General features: G+C 34.4%; 1 protein-coding gene across 1 annotated transcript; it reads right to left on the bottom strand.

The window, feature by feature from the left end:
• Positions 1 to 415: 415 nt before the first annotated feature.
• LOC107361858 (uncharacterized) lies at positions 416 to 10,124 on the bottom strand. Its single transcript, XM_025160790.2, has 3 exons — positions 9,932 to 10,124; positions 8,937 to 9,179; positions 416 to 8,870 (listed from the first exon to the last, which is right to left on the bottom strand). The coding sequence occupies exons 1-3, from the start codon at positions 9,975 to 9,977 to the stop codon at positions 553 to 555; spliced, it is 8,607 nt and encodes a 2,868-aa protein (XP_025016558.2). The 5' UTR covers positions 9,978 to 10,124; the 3' UTR covers positions 416 to 552.
• Between the last annotated feature and the right edge of the window lie 10,778 nt (positions 10,125 to 20,902).

Here is a 20,902-nt window from a genome sequence, read left to right as displayed (position 1 = left end):
GATTGAGTGATTGGCGTTGATGATGATAGAAATGATGATGAAGAAGAAAATCCGAATTATTCCGAAAATTCAATGAGTGCCTTTAAATCTATATTTGGCTTTGATGGTTTGTGTATTGATATATCATTTAACCCTTTACTAGATATTAAATAATGGTTATGGGAAGAAAGGAGAAGAAAAAAGATGATTATTGATGAAGATGAATCATGAGATGAACATTAATTAAACCTTTGCAAGGAATGGACCAGGCAGGGAAATACCAATGAGCAGCGAAACTTGATTGGTGTGAAAATGCGCTCGCGATCACCTGGATTAGGCATGAGACAGACAGCATTTTGGTAACAAAAAACACAGTTAAGCGAAGCAAAGCGACCAACAAAACAACATTGTGGCAAATGTACAAGATTGTGTTCAAAAATGCAAGCAAGTGCCGACTTAATTGGCAATGGATTAGCAGGGAAAAATTACAATAATAACAATGAAAGCAACATTACATCTATGGTACAAATAAATCAATTATTAGGCACAAATGTTGATGTAAAAACGGACAAATCATGACAATGATGGAGCTAAAGTTTTCTCAATGGGAATCATCTGATCATATTGAACTGGAGTTGATCTGATTGAACGAATGGCTTTGGTATGGAAAACTTGTCCTGGAATTGTTAGGACAGTTATTAATTCAGTAACATCACCGGAATCTCCGGTAATATGGATGGTTAAGGATGTTGTTACCACGGGTGGTTGAGTGGTAACAAAGATGGGTTGAGATGGAGCTAAGGAAACAGGTACTAGTGAGGTTGTCACTGAGGTGGTTTCAAGGGTTGAACTTAATGTTAAGGTGGACAAAAGAGTTTTGCCGTGAAGAGCGAGGGAAACTACTTTGGTTGAGGTTAATGTTGTGGTTCCAGTTATTGTTGCAGTAACCTGACTGAAGGATAGTTGACCACCACCACCAATGACACCTCCATGAGGATAGGGTAATCCCGTTTGTAGATATGGTGATGCACCTGAAGGTCCACCGATTCCAGCGGCTGCTGCAGCTGGATCATTATGGACTCCAGAGGGTGGGAAAGAATACCCTGGGTAAGCGTGGTGGATTGTGGGATGAATGGTTTTATCTGAGGTTACGAATGTGGTTAAAACCTGAGTATCAGTTAAAGTATCGGTTCGAGTGGAAAACCCAATTCTTATTGGAACCAATTTAACTTCTAACAATGTTGTTGTGGTAATTAAAGTTTCTCTCACTTTGGTTGGATCGATTGTTGATGAATCAAATATTGTCAAAGTTTCAGCTGTATTAGTTGGATTTAACCTCAACTGATATTCATTTGGGTTAATTACGGATTTATTGAAAGCTGTTGTTGTTATAGTTGCGTATGATGTTAAGAACCCATGTCGAATGGGCAAAGTTTTAACGACAGATACAAGTGATGTTATAGTAATGGCAGTTTTAGATGCATCTGGAATGGATAAGTTTGGTGATTCAGTTATGGAAGAGGCAAAAATCAAAGATGGACTTGGTGTGTAAGCAGGTAAAACTATTGCCGGTGGTCGACTTGGTTCTGGATTGTTCAAAATAATTCGTCTTGTTTTACCTGTTCCACGATTTCTGGATGAAACAGCGAAATGATTGCGACCACGAGTTGATGGTTCAACGTAAACATTTTCTTCAATAATTGGATCTTCAACTGGTTCTTCTGTGTCATAAGCTCGAGCAACTGGAGGGTCATTTACAATGTAACTAGGTGTTACAGGTTGTCCTCTATTACCACCACGATTTCGTGATGATCGTCCATTAGCTGGTTGAGCTTCAACTTGTGATCTTTTGGGTGTTTGATAGCGAGCAACTAAAGCACGTTCAGATTGAGTTGTTCGTGGGGTAACACCCAAAGTATCACTTAAATCACCGGAATTTGATCTTGAAGACGGGTTTGAAGATGAGCGACGACGCCCTGATTGTGATGATGATTGACGATTAGAAGACCGGCGACCGGGTGAAGCCGTTACACCATTTGAATTGTACGTTCGATCGGATAAAGTTTCATGCAAATTTTGAAAAGGTTGAAGAACCTCAACTGGTCTAGAGGCTGGTTGTGTTTGAGCTTGAGGAGCAGGATAGTTATCCTGACGATTAGCACCAATTGGATCATTAGCAGCAAATCGACCTCGAGAGTGTGGTATCAGAGCAGGCTGTGATTTTGGTGTAATTGGAGCTGAAGTTCCGTAATTTGTATATGGATCATAATCATTGGTGAATGAAGACGAAGTGGGAGAGGATGAAGATGAACGACTTGATGCTCCAACTCGTTGTCCAAATACTCCTTTGTACCGACCCTGAGGAGCTGCTGCTGGTACTGGAGTAGGAATGGCAGCTGGTGCCGCAACTGGTTGGACTGGCTGTGCTGAATAGGGATCAACGTAACCTGAATACCTACCATTGTATCTAGCACTTTGATCTGATCCATAATCTGTATCATCATTGTTACTCGATGGTTGAGCAGGAGCCTCATAATCGTAGTAACGGCTTTTTTCTCGAGTGGGTCTGTGTCGACTTGACCTGCCAGTTCGACTGTTTGGATGTTCCACAGCATCTTCATGGTGGACATCTTCATTTGCTACTGAATCGTATTCGTCATGACCAACTTCAACCTTTTCAGAACAACCTTCTCGATTGTCAAAACATTCAGCTTCATGTAGTTCATCATCATTATTAGCAATTGAATTTTTATTCGCATTATTATTGTCCACCGGTTCAGATTCATCTTGATCTTCTAGATTCGTTTCAACAATCAATGAATTTAAGGAAGCATCTACAACTGGAGTTGCAGTTACTGTTTTGGTAACTGTTTGGGTATGAATGGATGTTGTCGATTGATTTACCAATTCGTTTGCATTTGAGTTATTTAAATTTGATGAGCGCTTTCGACTTGGGAAAACAATGAATGGACGAGTTGAAGTTGAAGATCCCGAAAAACTTACCGTTGATTGATTGGTTGCAGTTGGCTCAACAACTGATGAAGTAGCTCTAGTAAATTGAGCACTAAAACCAGAAATCATTGTTGAGTAAATTTCAGAAGTATGCAAAGTTGTGATATCATTGTTAATTTCAGTAGAAATCAAAACTGAAATCGGTGTCTGAGTTAATTCAATCTTTGAATTGGTTGATACTGAAGGAGCAATTAGGTTTGATGTAACCTGCCCGAAATGAGCATAAACTCCATTGATAAAGGTTCCATGTACTTGTGTTTTGAACAATGTTGTTGTACCTAAATTAATCTCACTTCGAACCGATTCTGATATTAGTCCAATAGGTAAACTGGATGAAGCAGGGTCAATCTGATAAGATGATGATGAGGAAGGTAACAAGGAAGTTTGGGTTTTGGCTAAATGAGCATAAATGGTTCCAATGTAGGTACCATAAATTTGGGTGGTGTAAAGGGTTGTTTGACCATTTTGTACAACAGAGGAAACATGAGAGGAAATGATACCCACTTTGGATGATGGATTTACGCCAATCGAGTCCAGGGAAGGAGTTGGATCTTCAGGTGAGGAGGGAATAGAAACGAGCACAGAGACAGGTGAAGACGATGAAGACATTGGAAACGATGACGAGGATGATAATGGTGGCGCTATGGAAGCATTTGCGGGCGCGAAAGCAAAGGTATTGGAGGTATTGGTTGAATCCAAGGAAGTTGCAATGGAATGGGAAGCAGAAGCGCTGATCAAAATGTACGTACCCATTTCTTCAATTGGTTTTACTGTTTTTGATGATGATTCATCCTCCGTTTCTATTGGTTCATCAGAGTATTCTGGTTTCATTGAATCATCATTAGTTTCATTATCCTTCATTTTTGATACAATTTGTCCACTTGGTATTTCGAAAGCCATCGGATCTAAATTACTCTCTTCCATAATTAAATCGTCTCCGTCATTGGTTGATCGTTTGGCTCGCAGTCCGATTGATGGCCTTAATCCAAATCCAGTTCGAGTAGGTAAGACTCTGTCTGTGATTACTGTAGAGAAAATTTGCTCACGACTGCGAACAACAGGAAGTCCACCAACCAATTCGGTTGTAAAGTGAGTGAAAGTTGTATAATAAGTAACAGGAGTTGGAGCCAGGCCAGGTTCATCAACATGAGAGACACGGTGGCGATTAAAATCACGAGGAAAATGGTCAGAGGCAAAAGGTCGATCTAAAATAACTGTTGGTTCAATGATTGGCTTTTTAGTGATCACAACGACTGGTTTACGGGTTAAATGTGATCCATCTCTAGGATCTAATGAAATGTCCCTTGCAGCTGCACCTCGTAAACGTGTTCGACGAATAATCAATGGTTTTCTTGTCACTGATGGATTAATCAATGTATTTCGACGTATTTCTGTAACAGTTTCTCGTCTAGTCTCAGTTCGAATCGGCTTAGTTTGATCAAAATATGTTGTTAAATAAGTTAATGATGTCTCATAAGTCAAGAGAGGATCAGTTTCGTGAGTTCGGTGAATGTTTACTGTACTGACAACCTCTACTTGATTAGTCCCATAATCATATCTAGATGGTGGTGAAATTGAAGATGATAAAGTTGTTACTTCAGCATTACCATTGTTATTGTTTCTAGGTAAATCAAGAGAAATGGATTCTCGTTCTGGTATTGAATCAATCTGTCGAGTTGGAAGAACTTGATCATTAGCTAATCGAGTAACACTCGCTCTAACATCAATATTACTCAAAATGGTTGATCCACCGGTGGGTAGTAATATTGTCGTGTAGTGTGTTGTTGTGGTGTAAAATGTAACTGGTTTATCGTGAGCATGTTGTGGTCGATTTTCATTTGATGCGACTTCAAGTTCATCTAAAACTGGAGCTCGGCGATTCAATTGTAATCCAGTTGAAATGTTTTTCTCATTAATAGGTGACGATAAGTTTGGTAACGATGAGGATGAAGCAGAAGGTAAACTCAACTTTATTGTATCGGTGACAACATTGGATACAACTTGTGTTCGAGTGACTGTTGATCGAGATATACCTTGACCCAAAGTTGTGAAATATGTATAAGTTGTATATCTAGTAATAGGAACCTTAAGACCAGCTAAAAGGCTGCTTATGTCAATTGAGGTCATATCTTTGATCTCAGGAACAACAGGAAGTTCAGGTGTTTTGGACGATGAAAGGTGAACATCATTTAATGATGACGATGATTCGAAAGACTTTAAATTGGCAAAAGAAGAGTCTATTAGACTTGGATTTTCAGTAGGAAATGGTTGATCAAATGTGACTGACGGTGAAAGTAAATTGTTGTTAATTACTGTTGAAGACAATGTTGATGATAATGATGGTTTAATTGATGAAACTGATCGTTGACCGAATGCTTGAGGACTGATGACACTTGTGATTGTCTCAAAACGACTTGAAACTGTTGGTTTTCCTTGATTATAAGTAGTAGTAAAGTAAGTGAATGTAATTAATTCTGTGCGAGCTGATTTGCTTTGTTTAATTGAGTTTCTCAAGCTTCCTGTTGGTCGAACAATCTCTTTAGGAATTGTAGCGACATTTGTTATTGTCTTTTTGCTGGTTGAGACAACAGTTGAACCTGATCGTACGTGTGTTGTGTAAAATGTATAAGTTGTATAACGAGTTAAAGCTGCACTAGGCTTGATTAGGGAAGGTGCAATTACAGCAGATGAAGTTTCATCCATATTGTTGTCACCAGAGGCAACGTTAGTTATTGTTTCAAATCGCGATACAATTGACTTTGATCCTCCTCGAAGGTAGGTTGTAAAGTAGGTAAAAGTTGTGTAGTAGGTTCGGGCAGGAGCAATAGATTTACGAGAAACTGTATCAGTTGAGGAAGCTTCTAGTTTGACTAAACTTGAAGACGGTAAAAGAGGTGTTGATGATGGAATTGAAGATATTGAAGATGATGAAGATGATGAAGGTTGAACAGTAGATTGTGGTTGGTTTAGTGAAAGAGATTGAGTGGGTACGATTGAGTTTATAGTGATTGGATTCACCTTTTCTCCTGGTTTTGACACATGACTAACTATTTCTTCTCTGGTTTTAATTGTTTGTGAGCCCCCGTTGACAAGTGTTGAATAATAAGTATAAGTTGTGTAAAAAGTGACCGGAGGAAGCACCTTTGAACTGGAAGTGGGTACAATCTTTGATGTTTGCTTGGTAGCTGATTGAGTATTTGTTACGATTTCTTTGTGGGAGGAAACTAACATTGAACCATCCTTGAAGTAAGTGGTGAAATAGGTGTAAGTTGTAACATGAGCCCGAATAGGTGTAAAGGTCAAAGCTGAAGTTGATGAAGAATATGGTGAAGAAAATTCAGATGATGATGCTCTAATAGTTTCATCTAAACTTTCAGTTGACTCAAATTGTCTGGATGAACTAGTTGTTTCTGGTTCAATCATAGAAGAAGAAAGTCCGATCGATGACGATGACGGTAAAGATGATGGTTCTAAAGTGTTTGGCTTCTCGGCCATAGTATTGAAGGTTGCCGTAGAGCTCGAATCAATTGAGCTAGCCGCTGATGGTAAAATAAATCCACTTGTGATTGTAATTTGGTGTGAAGGTTTAATTGAATCTGGTTTTGGTGAGATACGATTTGGAACCGATTGGACGGAAGATGCCGATGATGAGGATGAAACAGAAAATGATGATGATGATGAGGGTTGAAGTAAAGGCTTGTTCGATGGTTGAATGAATGACATTAAATTTGAAGGTTCTAATGTTACCTCTTGTTTAGGATAAATACGTGATTTACTTTCCAAAATATGAGCATAAGTTCCTTTAATATACGTTCCAATTACTAATGTTGTCCATTCGGTTAAACTGTGATTAGCTGAAATTGTACCAGTAAAAGAAGAAAGTAAACCAGTTGGTTGAACACTTGTCGGTTTGAATGCCAATAAACTTGCTGATTGACGATTAACAGATTGATAGGTTACGCTTGGCGATAAACCAGATTGAATGATACTTTGTCTAGAATTGAGTTTAGTGTCTTTTGATGAAGCAATTGGATTGAAATTGATTGATTCATATTTACCAGATTTTAGTTTGAAAATCGATTCACTTGTCTCAACTATCGAGGGTTGAGTTGCTGTTGGTCCAATTTTAGGACGTATTTTTGATCCCAATCGTGATCTTAGTTTTAAATTATCACGTAAATTGATTGAAGAAGCTAAAATAGAACTCATATGAAGGGATGAGGTAGATGAAACAATTGATGATGCAGTTGTAGGTTGAATTAACCCTGAAGAAGTTGATTTCCATTTACGTTTATCATTTTTAGCTGCAAGTTGTTGAGTATTAGGAGTAAATATGACCAGTGATCCATTAATTGTTGTAGTGAAATCAATAAATCCAAAGATTGTTGTGGTACCAATCAGCCCAGAGGCTTTGGTTTGGGTGTTGATAGGGTCGACTCGTAGTTTCAAAGTAGGTCTTTCATAAACTGGAACTGATTTGCTAACTAAGCTAACACTTTCAAGTGGAGGTGTAATCTGGTATTTACTTGAGGCAGGAGTCTCTGAATCGACCGCAAGTTCATTCAAGCTATCAATGACAGTTCGTGTTGGAAGGTTAACATGACTTGGTGTAATTGATGAAACTGTTGGCCCAGACGAGTGAAATTGATTACCAACTATTTTAGCACTAACATCAGAATTTTCTAATCCGTAAGCCACAAACTGCTCATTTGGTTCTGATAATGCACGGTTTGTACCAGATTGATGAGGCACATGTTTAGCTTTAGATGATTGTTTAGCTTCAGAATCATTTACTTCAACAGCAGTTGACTGTTTAACGACAATGTTTTTAAGTTTACTGTCAAGTGAAGTTTCAACGGCCACAGATAATTTCAACAAATCAACTAGCTCATCTTTATTTAGATCTGAGCCTTCAGAAGAGTCCATTCGACGTGATTTATCTTGATTTAATAAAAGTCCGTTCGATCCGGTTGTTTGATCAAATTTAACCTTATTTGCATCACTAATCATTATTGTGGTATACTTGAGATTATTATTGGCATCAGCGTTTCCCAATAATAAATCACGAGATGAAATCATTTTATTCAATGTACTTGGTAAATTAATAGTTAATCCAAATTGATCTAGATTAACACCTACTTCGCCAGGTTTGATTCGTCTATTTCCATTGCGAACCTTTCCATTGGAATTATCAAATTCGTTTATCGTAATTGTTACCTCAGTATTCTCAGTTCCATTGCTAACAGTTAACAAATTGTATTTAGTTCCATTTATAGAGACGAAACCAGTATACAATTTAACTTTATTGGTGCTTTTAGAGAGTGGAGCTCGACTTGTCGTAACTAAAAATCTTGTTTGTTCGATGTTTCTTGTAATGAATGGTGAAGGTGACTCTGTAGTTACTTTAGCATCTTCATCTTTTTCAGTTGTAGGTGCCACTGAAGCTGATAATCTTGATGTCTTGACCAGGAGTCTCGTTGAAGTTGGTGTTGTAACTGGAGTCGATTCTTGAGCAGCTCCTGGCAATAAAGTTCCAGTTATTTCAATGACAGATCTACTTCCAGCTGGCACAATGGAAGAATATTGAGGTAAAGCGATAACGGAAGATGCCACTGCAGGTCGAAAAGGTCGGAGTTGCTCATAAGGAACAAATGTACCGGTTACTTCAACAAAAACATCGTCCGTCGTTGATGCTGGAGCTATTAATGGTGATGAGATTGATGGTAATGATGATGAAGAAAGAGGTGAAGCTTCCGTAGATGACTGTGTAAATGCACTGGTTGGTGCGCTTACATTGGACACGACTACTGAGACTAGATTAGACGTTGCAAGTTTATCATTATTACCAGCATTTTTTTCAGCCCCGCCAACAGCCAACTCTGTGATGGAAAAAAAGCAAATTTGATTGGAATTTTATTTTTTAGATAAAGTCGTGAGTTATTTACCTGTAGTATCATAACGGCACAAATTTGTATCAGCATGACCTTCGTCTGAGCCATCGATACAGTCTTTTATACCATCATTTACTCGTGACTTATCGAGGCAAACCGGTAAACCGCATAAACATTTATGCTGATTGTTAAGACAGTCTTCATCTGATCCATCATAACAGTCCTTGAAACCATTATGCAGTCTATCAATTGGTATAATTTGTCCTGATTTACATTTAAATTCTTTGGAATCACAATCTATAAATCAGTAATCATAAGATAAATATAAGATGAATTATTTAAAATAGCTGTAAATTATAAGAATAAGGAAAATTATACAACACAAACGATAATGTTTCCAATTTCTTTAGAGCTCATTGAACAAACATTTGAATTATTAATACATTAGATGAAAGAACTCATTTAACTGTAACAATTTGAATAATTATTCATACAATGAATTATTTAAAATCAAAAGTAAAAAAAGCTTCAAAAGTCGCAAAAGAGACGAACAACCCTTTGCTTGGACCCGTTACATAATTACTAAATTTAGTTGTAATTGTTCCAATATTTTCAATACAATATTTGAAAGTTGATCGAATCAAAAATTGACAATTCAACACAATCTTTAAATTTTATATTCCCTTACAATAATTCATCAGATCGATCATACATTTAACTTTATCATATTCATACTCAAGGTCCGAGTGACCTGCTGTGCCTTTTTCCCAGCTTTCAAGGTAACATAATAAATAAACAGAAAAGATAATCTAATCTAATCTTCTAAATATTTCAATTTCAGATCAAATGAACTTACCAGATTTCAAGACTGGTGTTTCCACACTAGTGTTGCACTGATACTATCGATAAGAGTGATATTTCACTGAGCAAATTGTATCGATACTTTGAAAAATGATATCAACGTTGTTAGATTAACTATCTGAATCTGACCTTTATATTTGTAATCTGAGTTTCTAATAATTTTTGATATAATTAAACAGTTAACTTACCTAATAGAAGCGATGAAAAAACTATGAAAACAATGTAAAGTAACATTGCTGTTTATGCACTACACGGTCAAGTAAAGACGAAGACAACCAATTGAAGATGTATTTTGTCGTCCTAATTGAAAGCAGATCATTGAATTATAATTTAACCACTTTTGGCATAATATTGATTTACTTAGAGGGATAAAAGCAAGAATGAGAATGAAAGAGAGAGAAAGAAAGCCAAAATGATGATAAGGAGGAGATTGAAGATGTTGATGTTGATAGGTTGGTGGAGAGAGAAATCGTGAAATGAAGGGAGAGAGGTTTGACCGGTACATCGACGAGCGATCTTGTTACTCTAAACAATTATCTACCAAAACCAGTTTAAACAAACACAACATTACATGAAATCAAAAAGGAAGTTTTCCGTTATGACCGCCATGACCGATTTTGATGAAAAATTCATATATAGGGTGGGGGGAGTGACAAAAATTCATTGATAAAATGTGAACTTCGGCAAATGACCTAATGACCTTATAATATTTTTGTGCATTTCTCTTTCCGATAAATGACAATTTCAAGTATATTTCACTGATTTGCCCAACTCAACATTTGGTAAAATATCAATTGTTGGTCTCTTCTGTGATTATACGAAATTTCATCAAAATCGTTCATGGGTGTCATATCGTTATACAGATCATTTAATCGACTCATCTTGCAGGGTTAGGAGAAAATTATTTAATATTATTCTTTTATTTTCAATTGTTTTACCACCAATTTCGGAATTGATTGACCAGAAAATGAAGTTTCATTGAATTGAAGAAAACTGTTCCAATCTTTTGGTTAATGGATGATGACTTGAGATGAGTGTAAATGATTTGCTTATGTAGATCAACTATTGAAGATAAATTGCTAATTACAGGTTAAAGAAAAGAGGTTTTATTAGTAACCTTTATTTAATTGCACTTGAATTTGATTAATTCTGTAGCAGCTCTTAATTGTTCGGTTTTTTCTGTTTCTACAAAAGCAAAATATGAAGCAAACTCACCTTGATTATTTTTAAACATAACAAGAGGAAAATCAAACAAATTGATGAAATATTTGGGTGAAAAGAGTATTCAAATGTTTATTAAAACCCAAATTTAGAACTTTAAGTTTTCGTTTCAATCTAATTGAGTTAAAAATATGAAATCATTAAGCGATTTATTAGAGGTAAAAGCAGCTTTTAAGGCGCCCCTTTATTGGGTTGTTCCGTTTGAAACCGGCTATTTTTGAACTAAAACTACTTTTTGACCAGAGATCGCTCAGCCTTCAATCTTACACCCTTTTGTGGCTTTAATACAGTAGTTTCACATGTGTTTCAATCAAAATTTTATCGATATGCCTATTAGAGGTGAATTGGTTTATTCAAGGACCAGGTTCATTTAAATTAGAGAGTTTTTTGAATATTTGCTTCCCTTGATGACTGGTTTTCTGACTAAACTCATGGTTATCTACAAAAATCAATTCGCCACTATGTTTTGAGCCTAATGCAAATGAAAAAGTTGTGTATAAACTGTAACATGGTGGCCATGGTCTATGGGCGATTTCCAATTTTATTCAGATTCTATTGGTAATTGTTCGAAGGTTTAAGAAAAGTAACTTAAATGATGAAAATTCTTGAAATTGAAACTTTCATGTAAGTAGGTGCGAATGGAATATTGTCTTTTGTTATGTTAAAGAAAACTTAGTCCTTAGACCTGAATTCTCAAGCTAACTCAGCCTCACAAGAAGGAAATTGATAAAATAAGAAACTTAAGGGCCGATTTCAAACGGAACAACCTAATAATTTTTCTTGTTTCTGCTCTTCAGTGAAGAGTCTTTTAAACCAGAAGACGCTAAGTTTATGCTGCCATCTATAAGATTGTTTTCCGTTTTCAAGGTTAATTGTCAATTTGGTAAAGTTTTTATGCCATAATGCGCTTTCAATACCGCTTCAGTTCTCGCCTTTTGGGATGCTCCTTTGATCTGAACCAGTGATAACCAGAGCCAGATCACGCAAGTATGTTGGGTAAATTCTTTAGCCTTGCACCCAGGCCATCACAAAGTCTATATGAAATAGCTAAGTGAATCAAACTTTGTTAGTGGGCTTTGAAATTTCCTGGACTAACATTTTTCGTGAAAAAAATTTCTGAAAAATCTGCTAACAATTAAATGCAATTTTGTGACTGATGATCATCAGCTTACTTAATCAATGAATTTGCTTGGCTGTTTTAAAGATGGTGAAGTTGAAGGTAATTAATGTGAAATATGCCAAATACAATATGTACAATATGTATATGGAATAAAGTTTCACTGGAAGTAAGTGACGAGCCATGGACGAAGGTTATAAGGTAATCGAGAAGACATTAGACTAGGAATTATTTCGATTATAAAGCACAAGTAAATGATTATCAATGTAATCACTAAATGTTGATTGTTGATCAGAGGGAAGTCATCGGGTGAAGCAACAGCATCGAAAGGAATGTTTTTTTGCAATAAATTCAGACGAATGGTTAACCAATGAGTGGCTGTAATCCGGATAGGATAAATTGACCACAAACGGATAGTTCCATAAATAGGAAACAGGTGAAGTGAGTCGGGCTCAGCACAAACCTTCATGATAATAACCATTATTAAAGCATTAAACATGAAACCTTAACCTTTATCAAACCTGAAAGCAAAGGTTAACGTAATAATTGGATGAACGGAAGACAAAATAAATTTTCAAATATCAAATCAAAACAATAACTTTTCAGCTCAATTCGTAAGACTTAAATCAGGCAAAGGATAAATCAAAGAAGGGAAACCAGATTTTACAATAAGATGAAAACAATAAAACTATTTGCCAGAAGTGATCTTGATGCTTGGTCACTTCGGAATCGTTGTTCACCTTCACTTCATATCCATCAAAGTGTAATCATATCGATGATATTATTGATGATATAGATGACTGTCTCTGTCTCTTTCCCTCTCTAATCAAATGATTGAATTTTTTCTAAAGATCTTATTAGCCTTAAGGTGAATTGAAATAAAAGAGAAAGTAAAAGATGAAAATGAATGACAGTTTTACATTAATCTGATCTCCAAGCAACTTGAAACTCAATTCTTATGCTGCTGACCAACTTCCGATACAACAATCATGAGGATAGTTAAGCGTTGATCCAATTAGTAGTCGTATTATCGATTCATGCTTTATACTCGATGAACTAAATAAATCAATAGTCAATCAGTTTAATGATCAATCAATTGCAACATTAAGCTAAGAGTTGGCTAACAATGTTTTCAATAAGACTATCAATATTGATGTTGGTTTCAGTTTTTTCTCATAAATGTCCATATATTTGTCCTCTCTAATACCTCAGAATGGTCATAAATGTAAGATAATCACTTACATTACTAATTACTTACCTTCAGCAAGTTAAAAATAATCACTAAAGGCTTGCAACAGGTATGAAAAAAGCCTTTATTTACAATATTGGATCAATTCACAATTCAATTCAAATCTCTGATTGCAACGAGTAGCTAAATGAATAGAAGTGGCAGTTAAAAAAACATTGGTTACCAGAAATTATGATGTTTACAATCATCTGGATTAATTAAACCCTATCATTTAATCTCGTCGGTATGAGATGTGATATTAATTTAAACTTATAAGAGAGACTAAAGTGTTACTTTTTTCTGTTCATTCCTAAACGGGTTTCTGGTCATTTTTTGTGTTCACTTGCATAATAAATCAAGCTAACCATGGATTTCAACTTTAGAGCTCAGACGGTTACCAGTAAATTACTGACAGTAATTGATTAAAGCAAAAGCAAACATTTTACAGTTTTTAGTAAAAACTTTTTACTTTCAGGTTGGAAAAGGGAACCCCATCTGGTGTCGCACAAAAGAAGCCACACTCATAGCGGTACATTCCAATCAAAAATCACAGTTATAAAATGCCGAAAATTTGACAAAATCAAGAGTCCCTCTTTTGATTTCGACGCCAACTTTTTAAATTTTTGTGGCGTTTTTTATTTTAAACCAAATTCAGTCAATTTAAGTGAAAAAATAAGTTTTCCATTCATAGGAAGAAGATAAGATGAATAAGTGATAATTTCATAATTTTATCAAAGTAGTAGAAATACACAAGATAGGACATGCACAGGATAAGACAACTTATTGAAAACAGATCGATACCTATGAACATTTCGATACTGCTTGATCTTATTTATAAATTAATTGAGTTATATTTTTAATTTAATTGAATTTTCAATTATTTTTTACTGACAGTCAAATTAGATTTTTTCACCTTTTGACACCTATTGTTGTCAACTGCAACAATGACTTTTGACTTTTGTCACTCGCACCCAAACTTAAATTAGATTTATTTATAGGTCAATTTAATAAGGAAATAGAGATGGACAAAGGGGTGGACAATTAAGAATCGTCCAAATCATGAAAAATATACGACAGTTTATCACCATCACCAACAAGATCAACTTCGTGTTTAAATTACAGTTAAATTTTCGTTAGTTAATATTAGTTAAAAAGAGAAATCAGTGACTAGACAGAGAAATTAGTGAAATCAGTGACATAATTCCAACGGAATCTACCACTTAAAATAACCTCAACTATATAAACACACCAAGTTACCAAAATCACCTCAAAAAAAGTAAGTAAAATTTTATTCACCATGGTTTAGAGATGAGTTTTGGTTTCTTTTTTCTCTTTCCCTTTGCTCATGCAACTATTCAATTCTTATTCAAAGAAATCTCTGAAACTTTAATTTATCAGCATTTTGTTTTTCCCAATTGAATTAAAATGAACTAAGTTTCCATGTTGTTTGCTTTTAAATGAAAAAGTGCAACAGTAAAATCAATTTAATAGTAATAATCAAACAAAACCAAACATGATTTGGGACTAATTTCACCGCATTTTCACCTGAATATATAAAAGTTCAATTCTGATTCTTGCCAGGCAATGGAACAAGATGAAGAGGAAAAGGTTACATTAAGATGAAAATGAAGATATAATGAAAAGCTCTTGAGTCGTTTGTATATTTATACATATAATAAAATTGAAGCAGAAAAAGCGAGAAAATTTTGATCGACTTTCCATGTAATTTCAATCAAATGGCTCTTTCAATGTCTAAATCAACATCACAATTGATAAATTACTTTGCCAGTTGCATTTAATAATTTATTCAGAGAAAAATGTAAAATGAAAAAATTGATTTTCTTTTCGTTTCTTTTTTCATTTTCCCTGTCTTTTGTTTTACGCTTGAAAGTTTATTAATAAACAGACGGGTTTCCTTTGCAATCAAGAGACCAAGCATGATTCAATCAATCAGAAAAAGCAAGTTAATTAACAGATTATCATGATAATAGATCCAGTTATCCTTTTGGTTGGCAGAGTAGCGCTAACATTGAAAGCTACAGTTAAATGGGAAAGATAAAAGATACTCCTCAAAAATATTAATGATTATATCAATAACAGTTTAACAATTTTACATCATTTATTTCACATAGAAATCTTCTCTTTTGTAAGATAAAAATAACATAAAAATAAAAATACATAAAAACATACATAACATAAAAATGTTCATCTAAATGAACATTGAAAATTTGCCTATTTTAATAACTTGTTACCATTTGAATAATCATATTATTAATTACAAAACAAAAAAATACACTATGTTTAAATTCAAAATTCATTTATTGAACACAAAAATTTTGAGAAGTGTTACATATGAAAGGAAAAATTAGTCCTTTGATTTTGGTCGCCCCTTGTTTTGCTTCCTTCCATCTTCCCTAGGTGTGTATTTGGCTGGAGCGGGACAGTTTGGCCCACAAAACTTTCCATGTATGTGACCAGGAGCTCCAACAACATTACATCTTTTTTCATGTTTATTAATATTAGACTTATCGTCAGTTCCGATTCCGCACCACCGACAGCTAAATTTTCACTCAATTTTCTCAAAGTTGTTGGTGCTTTTAGCACTTTCGTATTTCCTCCAAGTCGCACGATTGAATGGCCGTAATTTGGGTCTCTAAAATTTTTCCATCACCTAAGTGCAGATCACTCATTTTCACCCATGTTGGGGACCATTCGGTTAAACAATAAACGTTGTCAGCAGTCCTTGGTCCAGGCCCATACATACAATCAATCACCTTATTTATGGGGTATTCGCCATCGCAAACCCGAGCTGATTCGTTACTATTCACTGTATAACACGTTTAGTTGAAAACACAAATGTACAAGAGAGCAAAAAAATAGATATTTCAATGTTAACTACAATGGTTAGCGTCATTAAATAAACTGAGGACAGTTTCTTTGTTTTGTAGTGGCGGGTAATGTTGCTACCCAACGAGGACTCACTGAGCCTCGTCTCTCACATGGGCTCTTATTTTTAAGTCGGTTGTGCTTTGACTGCTTTTCTTGTACTGTAATCTTGTTTACTTGAATATCGTTTGATTAAACCTTTAAGTTTGTTTTAATTCATTTGGTGATTACTTTATTATTTTTCTTGGTGTAACAATATTATTGATCAGTATCTTTTATCTTTCCCATTTAACTGTAGCTTTCTCTGCCAACCAAAAGGATAACTGGATCTATTATCATGATAATCTGTTAATTAACTTGCTTTTTCTGATTGATTGAATCATGCTTGGTCTCTTGATTGCAAAGGAAACCCGTCTGTTTATTAATAAACTTTCAAGCGTAAAACAAAAGACAGGGAAAATGAAAAAAGAAACGAAAAGAAAATCAATTTTTTCATTTTACATTTTTCTCTGAATAAATTATTAAATGCAACTGGCAAAGTAATTTATCAATTGTGATGTTGATTTAGACATTGAAAGAGCCATTTGATTGAAATTACATGGAAAGTCGATCAAAATTTTCTCGCTTTTTCTGCTTCAATTTTATTATATGTATAAATATACAAACGACTCAAGAGCTTTTCATTATATCTTCATTTTCATCTTAATGTAACCTTTTCCTCTTCATCTTGTTCCATTGCCTGGCAAGAATCAGAATTGAACTTTTATATATTCAGGTGAAAATGCGGTGAAATTAGTCCCAAATCATGTTTGGTTTTGTTTGATTATTACTATTAAATTGATTTTACTGTTGCACTTTTTCATTTAAAAGCAAACAACATGGAAACTTAGTTCATTTTAATTCAATTGGGAAAAACAAAATGCTGATAAATTAAAGTTTCAGAGATTTCTTTGAATAAGAATTGAATAGTTGCATGAGCAAAGGGAAAGAGAAAAAAGAAACCAAAACTCATCTCTAAACCATGGTGAATAAAATTTTACTTACTTTTTTTGAGGTGATTTTGGTAACTTGGTGTGTTTATATAGTTGAGGTTATTTTAAGTGGTAGATTCCGTTGGAATTATGTCACTGATTTCACTAATTTCTCTGTCTAGTCACTGATTTCTCTTTTTAACTAATATTAACTAACGAAAATTTAACTGTAATTTAAACACGAAGTTGATCTTGTTGGTGATGGTGATAAACTGTCGTATATTTTTCATGATTTGGACGATTCTTAATTGTCCACCCCTTTGTCCATCTCTATTTCCTTATTAAATTGACCTATAAATAAATCTAATTTAAGTTTGGGTGCGAGTGACAAAAGTCAAAAGTCATTGTTGCAGTTGACAACAATAGGTGTCAAAAGGTGAAAAAATCTAATTTGACTGTCAGTAAAAAATAATTGAAAATTCAATTAAATTAAAAATATAACTCAATTAATTTATAAATAAGATCAAGCAGTATCGAAATGTTCATAGGTATCGATCTGTTTTCAATAAGTTGTCTTATCCTGTGCATGTCCTATCTTGTGTATTTCTACTACTACTATCAATTCAAATCGAATTAATTATAATTTTCACTAGATGCCGCTTAGTAACCTTCGACTACTTGTTGACTAACCAATGGTTAGTATGGGTTGTAAAATAAGTCCGTGTGAGAGAAAAAATCATTCCCCTGAAGCATTAAACCCATTTGCAATATATTCGAGATTCCCCATAATAATATTGTACAGGGCATTTCAGCTAATTTTACCGTTTTAAATTGGTTATATCTTTGCTCCTGAGTGAACTTGAGGTGTGATATTTTGTTCATGGAAATTTGGGCGATACTCAATTGTCATATTTCAAGGTCAAGGAGAATTTTTATATTGTTTGATGCTAGTGACATGTTCATAACTTATTCTGGTCAAATGATATGAGTGTTTACGCATTTATGTGTCGATCAATTGGTTTTGAGAAAAATGCATTTATCTTTCCAACGGTGCGAGATACCAACTCGTAGCAAGCAACAAACAATATAAAAATTCTCGCGCTCTCAGACAATGACCTCCAAATATCAGTCAGAGGTCAAAAAACGCAATGACCTTGAATCACCTTGACCTTGAAATATGACAATTGAGTATCGCCCAAATTTCCATAAACAAAATATCACACCTCAAGTTCACTCAGGAGCAAAGATATAACCAATTTACAACGGTAAAATTAGCTGAAATGCCCTGTACTCTCCGATATACTCTTCGGTACACTAGTTTCACCTATAAGGCAATCTTTGATAAGCACTGTCTACTATACTATTACTAATACCAGTGATATAATTAAGCATCTTACGTATAGTAGATGGCACAAAAATTAACTTATCCGTGAAACTAATGTATATAGTCAAACATGTTTAATTAATCAAAATAACTATCAAGATTTGTATTAATTGTCAAAAAATATTACAAATTAACATCACCAAGCTATAATATTAAGTTGAATTTACCAAAATATTAAATTGATGAAGTTCTTCATTTGCATGTAAACAAAGGGGTTGAGGGGTCATTGATTAATTTAGTCACACTTTACTGTACATTTATACTGATGAAGAATTCCTTAGGAAATCGAATGCTTACCGCCATTTCCCTTTCACTCACAGGTCTAACATCGTTCTCTATCTTTCTATGCCCTAACTAAACTCTGTTGGCGTGAATTGCGGAATTCTGCATATTGTCGTGACCATAGTCATTCAAGATGTCAGAATCGGTAAGTACAGATTTCTGAGAATAACATTGTTTATATTATTCGTATGTTATTTTATTTTATATTCACACAGTATCAAGAAGTCGAAGAACAGAAGATTCGGGATAAAATAAAATCTTTGACTGATGATATGCCGGTAAACACCCTTTTAAGCTTTAATATTGATGGCAAAGAAGTTTTAATTCGAAGGTGACCATGTCTCACAAAACTATGAAGAACTTTTGATCTGAAAAGTGAATTATCATCTTTTCAATTAATCTATAACATGTAACAATGTTTGACTACCAATAATTAAACATATTTAGACAAAAATTTATGAATATATTTTATGAATATTGATGGCTGGTCATCTGAAAATAGTCCGGAATAAGACTCTTTATATTATATAATCAGGACTGTGCGTTTTTTCTGTTTCAACGCTATTGTGTTACAGCGGATTTTCGATTCCACAATTTTTGTGTTAAAAGTACGTTACTTGTTTTTCTTCATGATCTTCTGATAGGTGAGGTACATGTGAATTGGTGCAAGTTGTTTGTATTGGGGAAAAATTGCATTTTTTGGGATAGGTGAGGAAGAGTTGAACCCCCCAATTCAAATATTAGATTAGTGGCAAGCCAATTTGGCAGAGGAAACTATGAAAATTTAGATCTTTTATCGGACAAAAAGTCATAAATGAACTTGAATGAACTCGGCTTTATTGCCTTTGTTGAAAATTTATGCTGATATTTTATAGTGAAATTTTCACCTTCTTGGTTCTACTAGTTCTTCACCATTTCAACGTTACTTGAAACTTATTTTGCATTCATTATTCATCGGTGAAAGATATTTGGGCAGTATATGTTGTCAGCTATATTTAACCTATGAACCAAGTAACATAATATCTTATATATTTATCGGAGCGTAGTGAAACGAAGTGAAGATTTAACTCAGATATGCCTTTTCGAAAATCCACTTTTTGTTTTACTGTGTACAAGATATCTAACGAATAAAACATCATAGAAAGATGATATTTGTTAATAAGACAGAAAATATTGAGACGGTGAAACGATCAACTTTTCAAGGTTCATTGACGGTCATTTTTCTGGATTTCATTTCGACCTTAAGAGGTCATTTGAAGGTTGTTTGAAATTTTTCGATGATCCTCATGAATATTTATCATTATTTCACCAATAGTAATCAGAATTTGACCCGAAAAGGGGCAAAAAGTCTGAAACTCATACCAAAGCAAATTTTTGTAACTATGATATCTCCTAAACGAATGAGGTCTCGAACTTGATATTCGTAATATGCCCGCTTAAGAACATGCTGTAAGCCTGAAAATTAAATAACGATCATCAAAGAAAGGTTTTCGGATTTTGACCTATGACTTTCATAATCCAGTATGCTTGAACAAACGACGAAGCATTAGCAAATTTTAAAGCTTGCATGAGGTTTCACAAGTTATTTTGTGATTTAATATCTCTTGTGAACAAGATTTCAGATGCAAGAGAAGTTAATGAATCATGGTCTATACTGGATGGTTAAGGAGTGAAACTAAGATACAATTTTGTACTTTTTCGATGTTAGATTTCGTTTCTTGTTAAATCTAAAAAACAATACGGTAGATTCAATTGCTTGCTAACGCCAGATCGTCTGACCTAGTAGTACTAAAATCCAAGCTTTGTTTAATAGCAAACAAATCTAATCTTATGTATGTTTATCAGAATTTAATCAAGAATTCATTTCACATTCAATAAGCATTGTAATTATCAAGAAAATTGGTAATCAAAAAAACGTAACTCAGACGGAATATTTTCTTAAGACTGCATAACATTGAATGAACCAAAATACAGCGAAAAGTATGATCAAATCTAACAAATTGAGTTTTTCAGTATCAATTGTTACACCGATAGATGAACAAAAGAATTGAATCCGCTATGTAAAAAGTT

This window comes from Tetranychus urticae, chromosome 1, assembly GCF_039701765.1.
Source record: "Tetranychus urticae isolate SD_2017Ah chromosome 1, NJAU_TeUrti_SD_1.0, whole genome shotgun sequence".
NCBI classification, from domain to species: Eukaryota; Metazoa; Arthropoda; class Arachnida; order Trombidiformes; family Tetranychidae; genus Tetranychus; species Tetranychus urticae.
This window is presented reverse-complemented; position numbering and strand designations above follow the sequence as displayed.

Coding starts and splice junctions, on each gene's coding strand:
- LOC107361858 (XM_025160790.2), bottom strand. CDS start 9,977: ATGTTACTTTACATTGTTTTCATAGTTTTTTCATCGCTTCTATTAG. Junction 9,180..9,931: donor TTTTTCATCGCTTCTATTAG/GTAAGTTAACTG, acceptor ACTGATTTATAG/ATTGTGATTCCAAAGAATTT. Junction 8,871..8,936: donor GTGCCGTTATGATACTACAG/GTAAATAACTCA, acceptor TTTCCATCACAG/AGTTGGCTGTTGGCGGGGCT.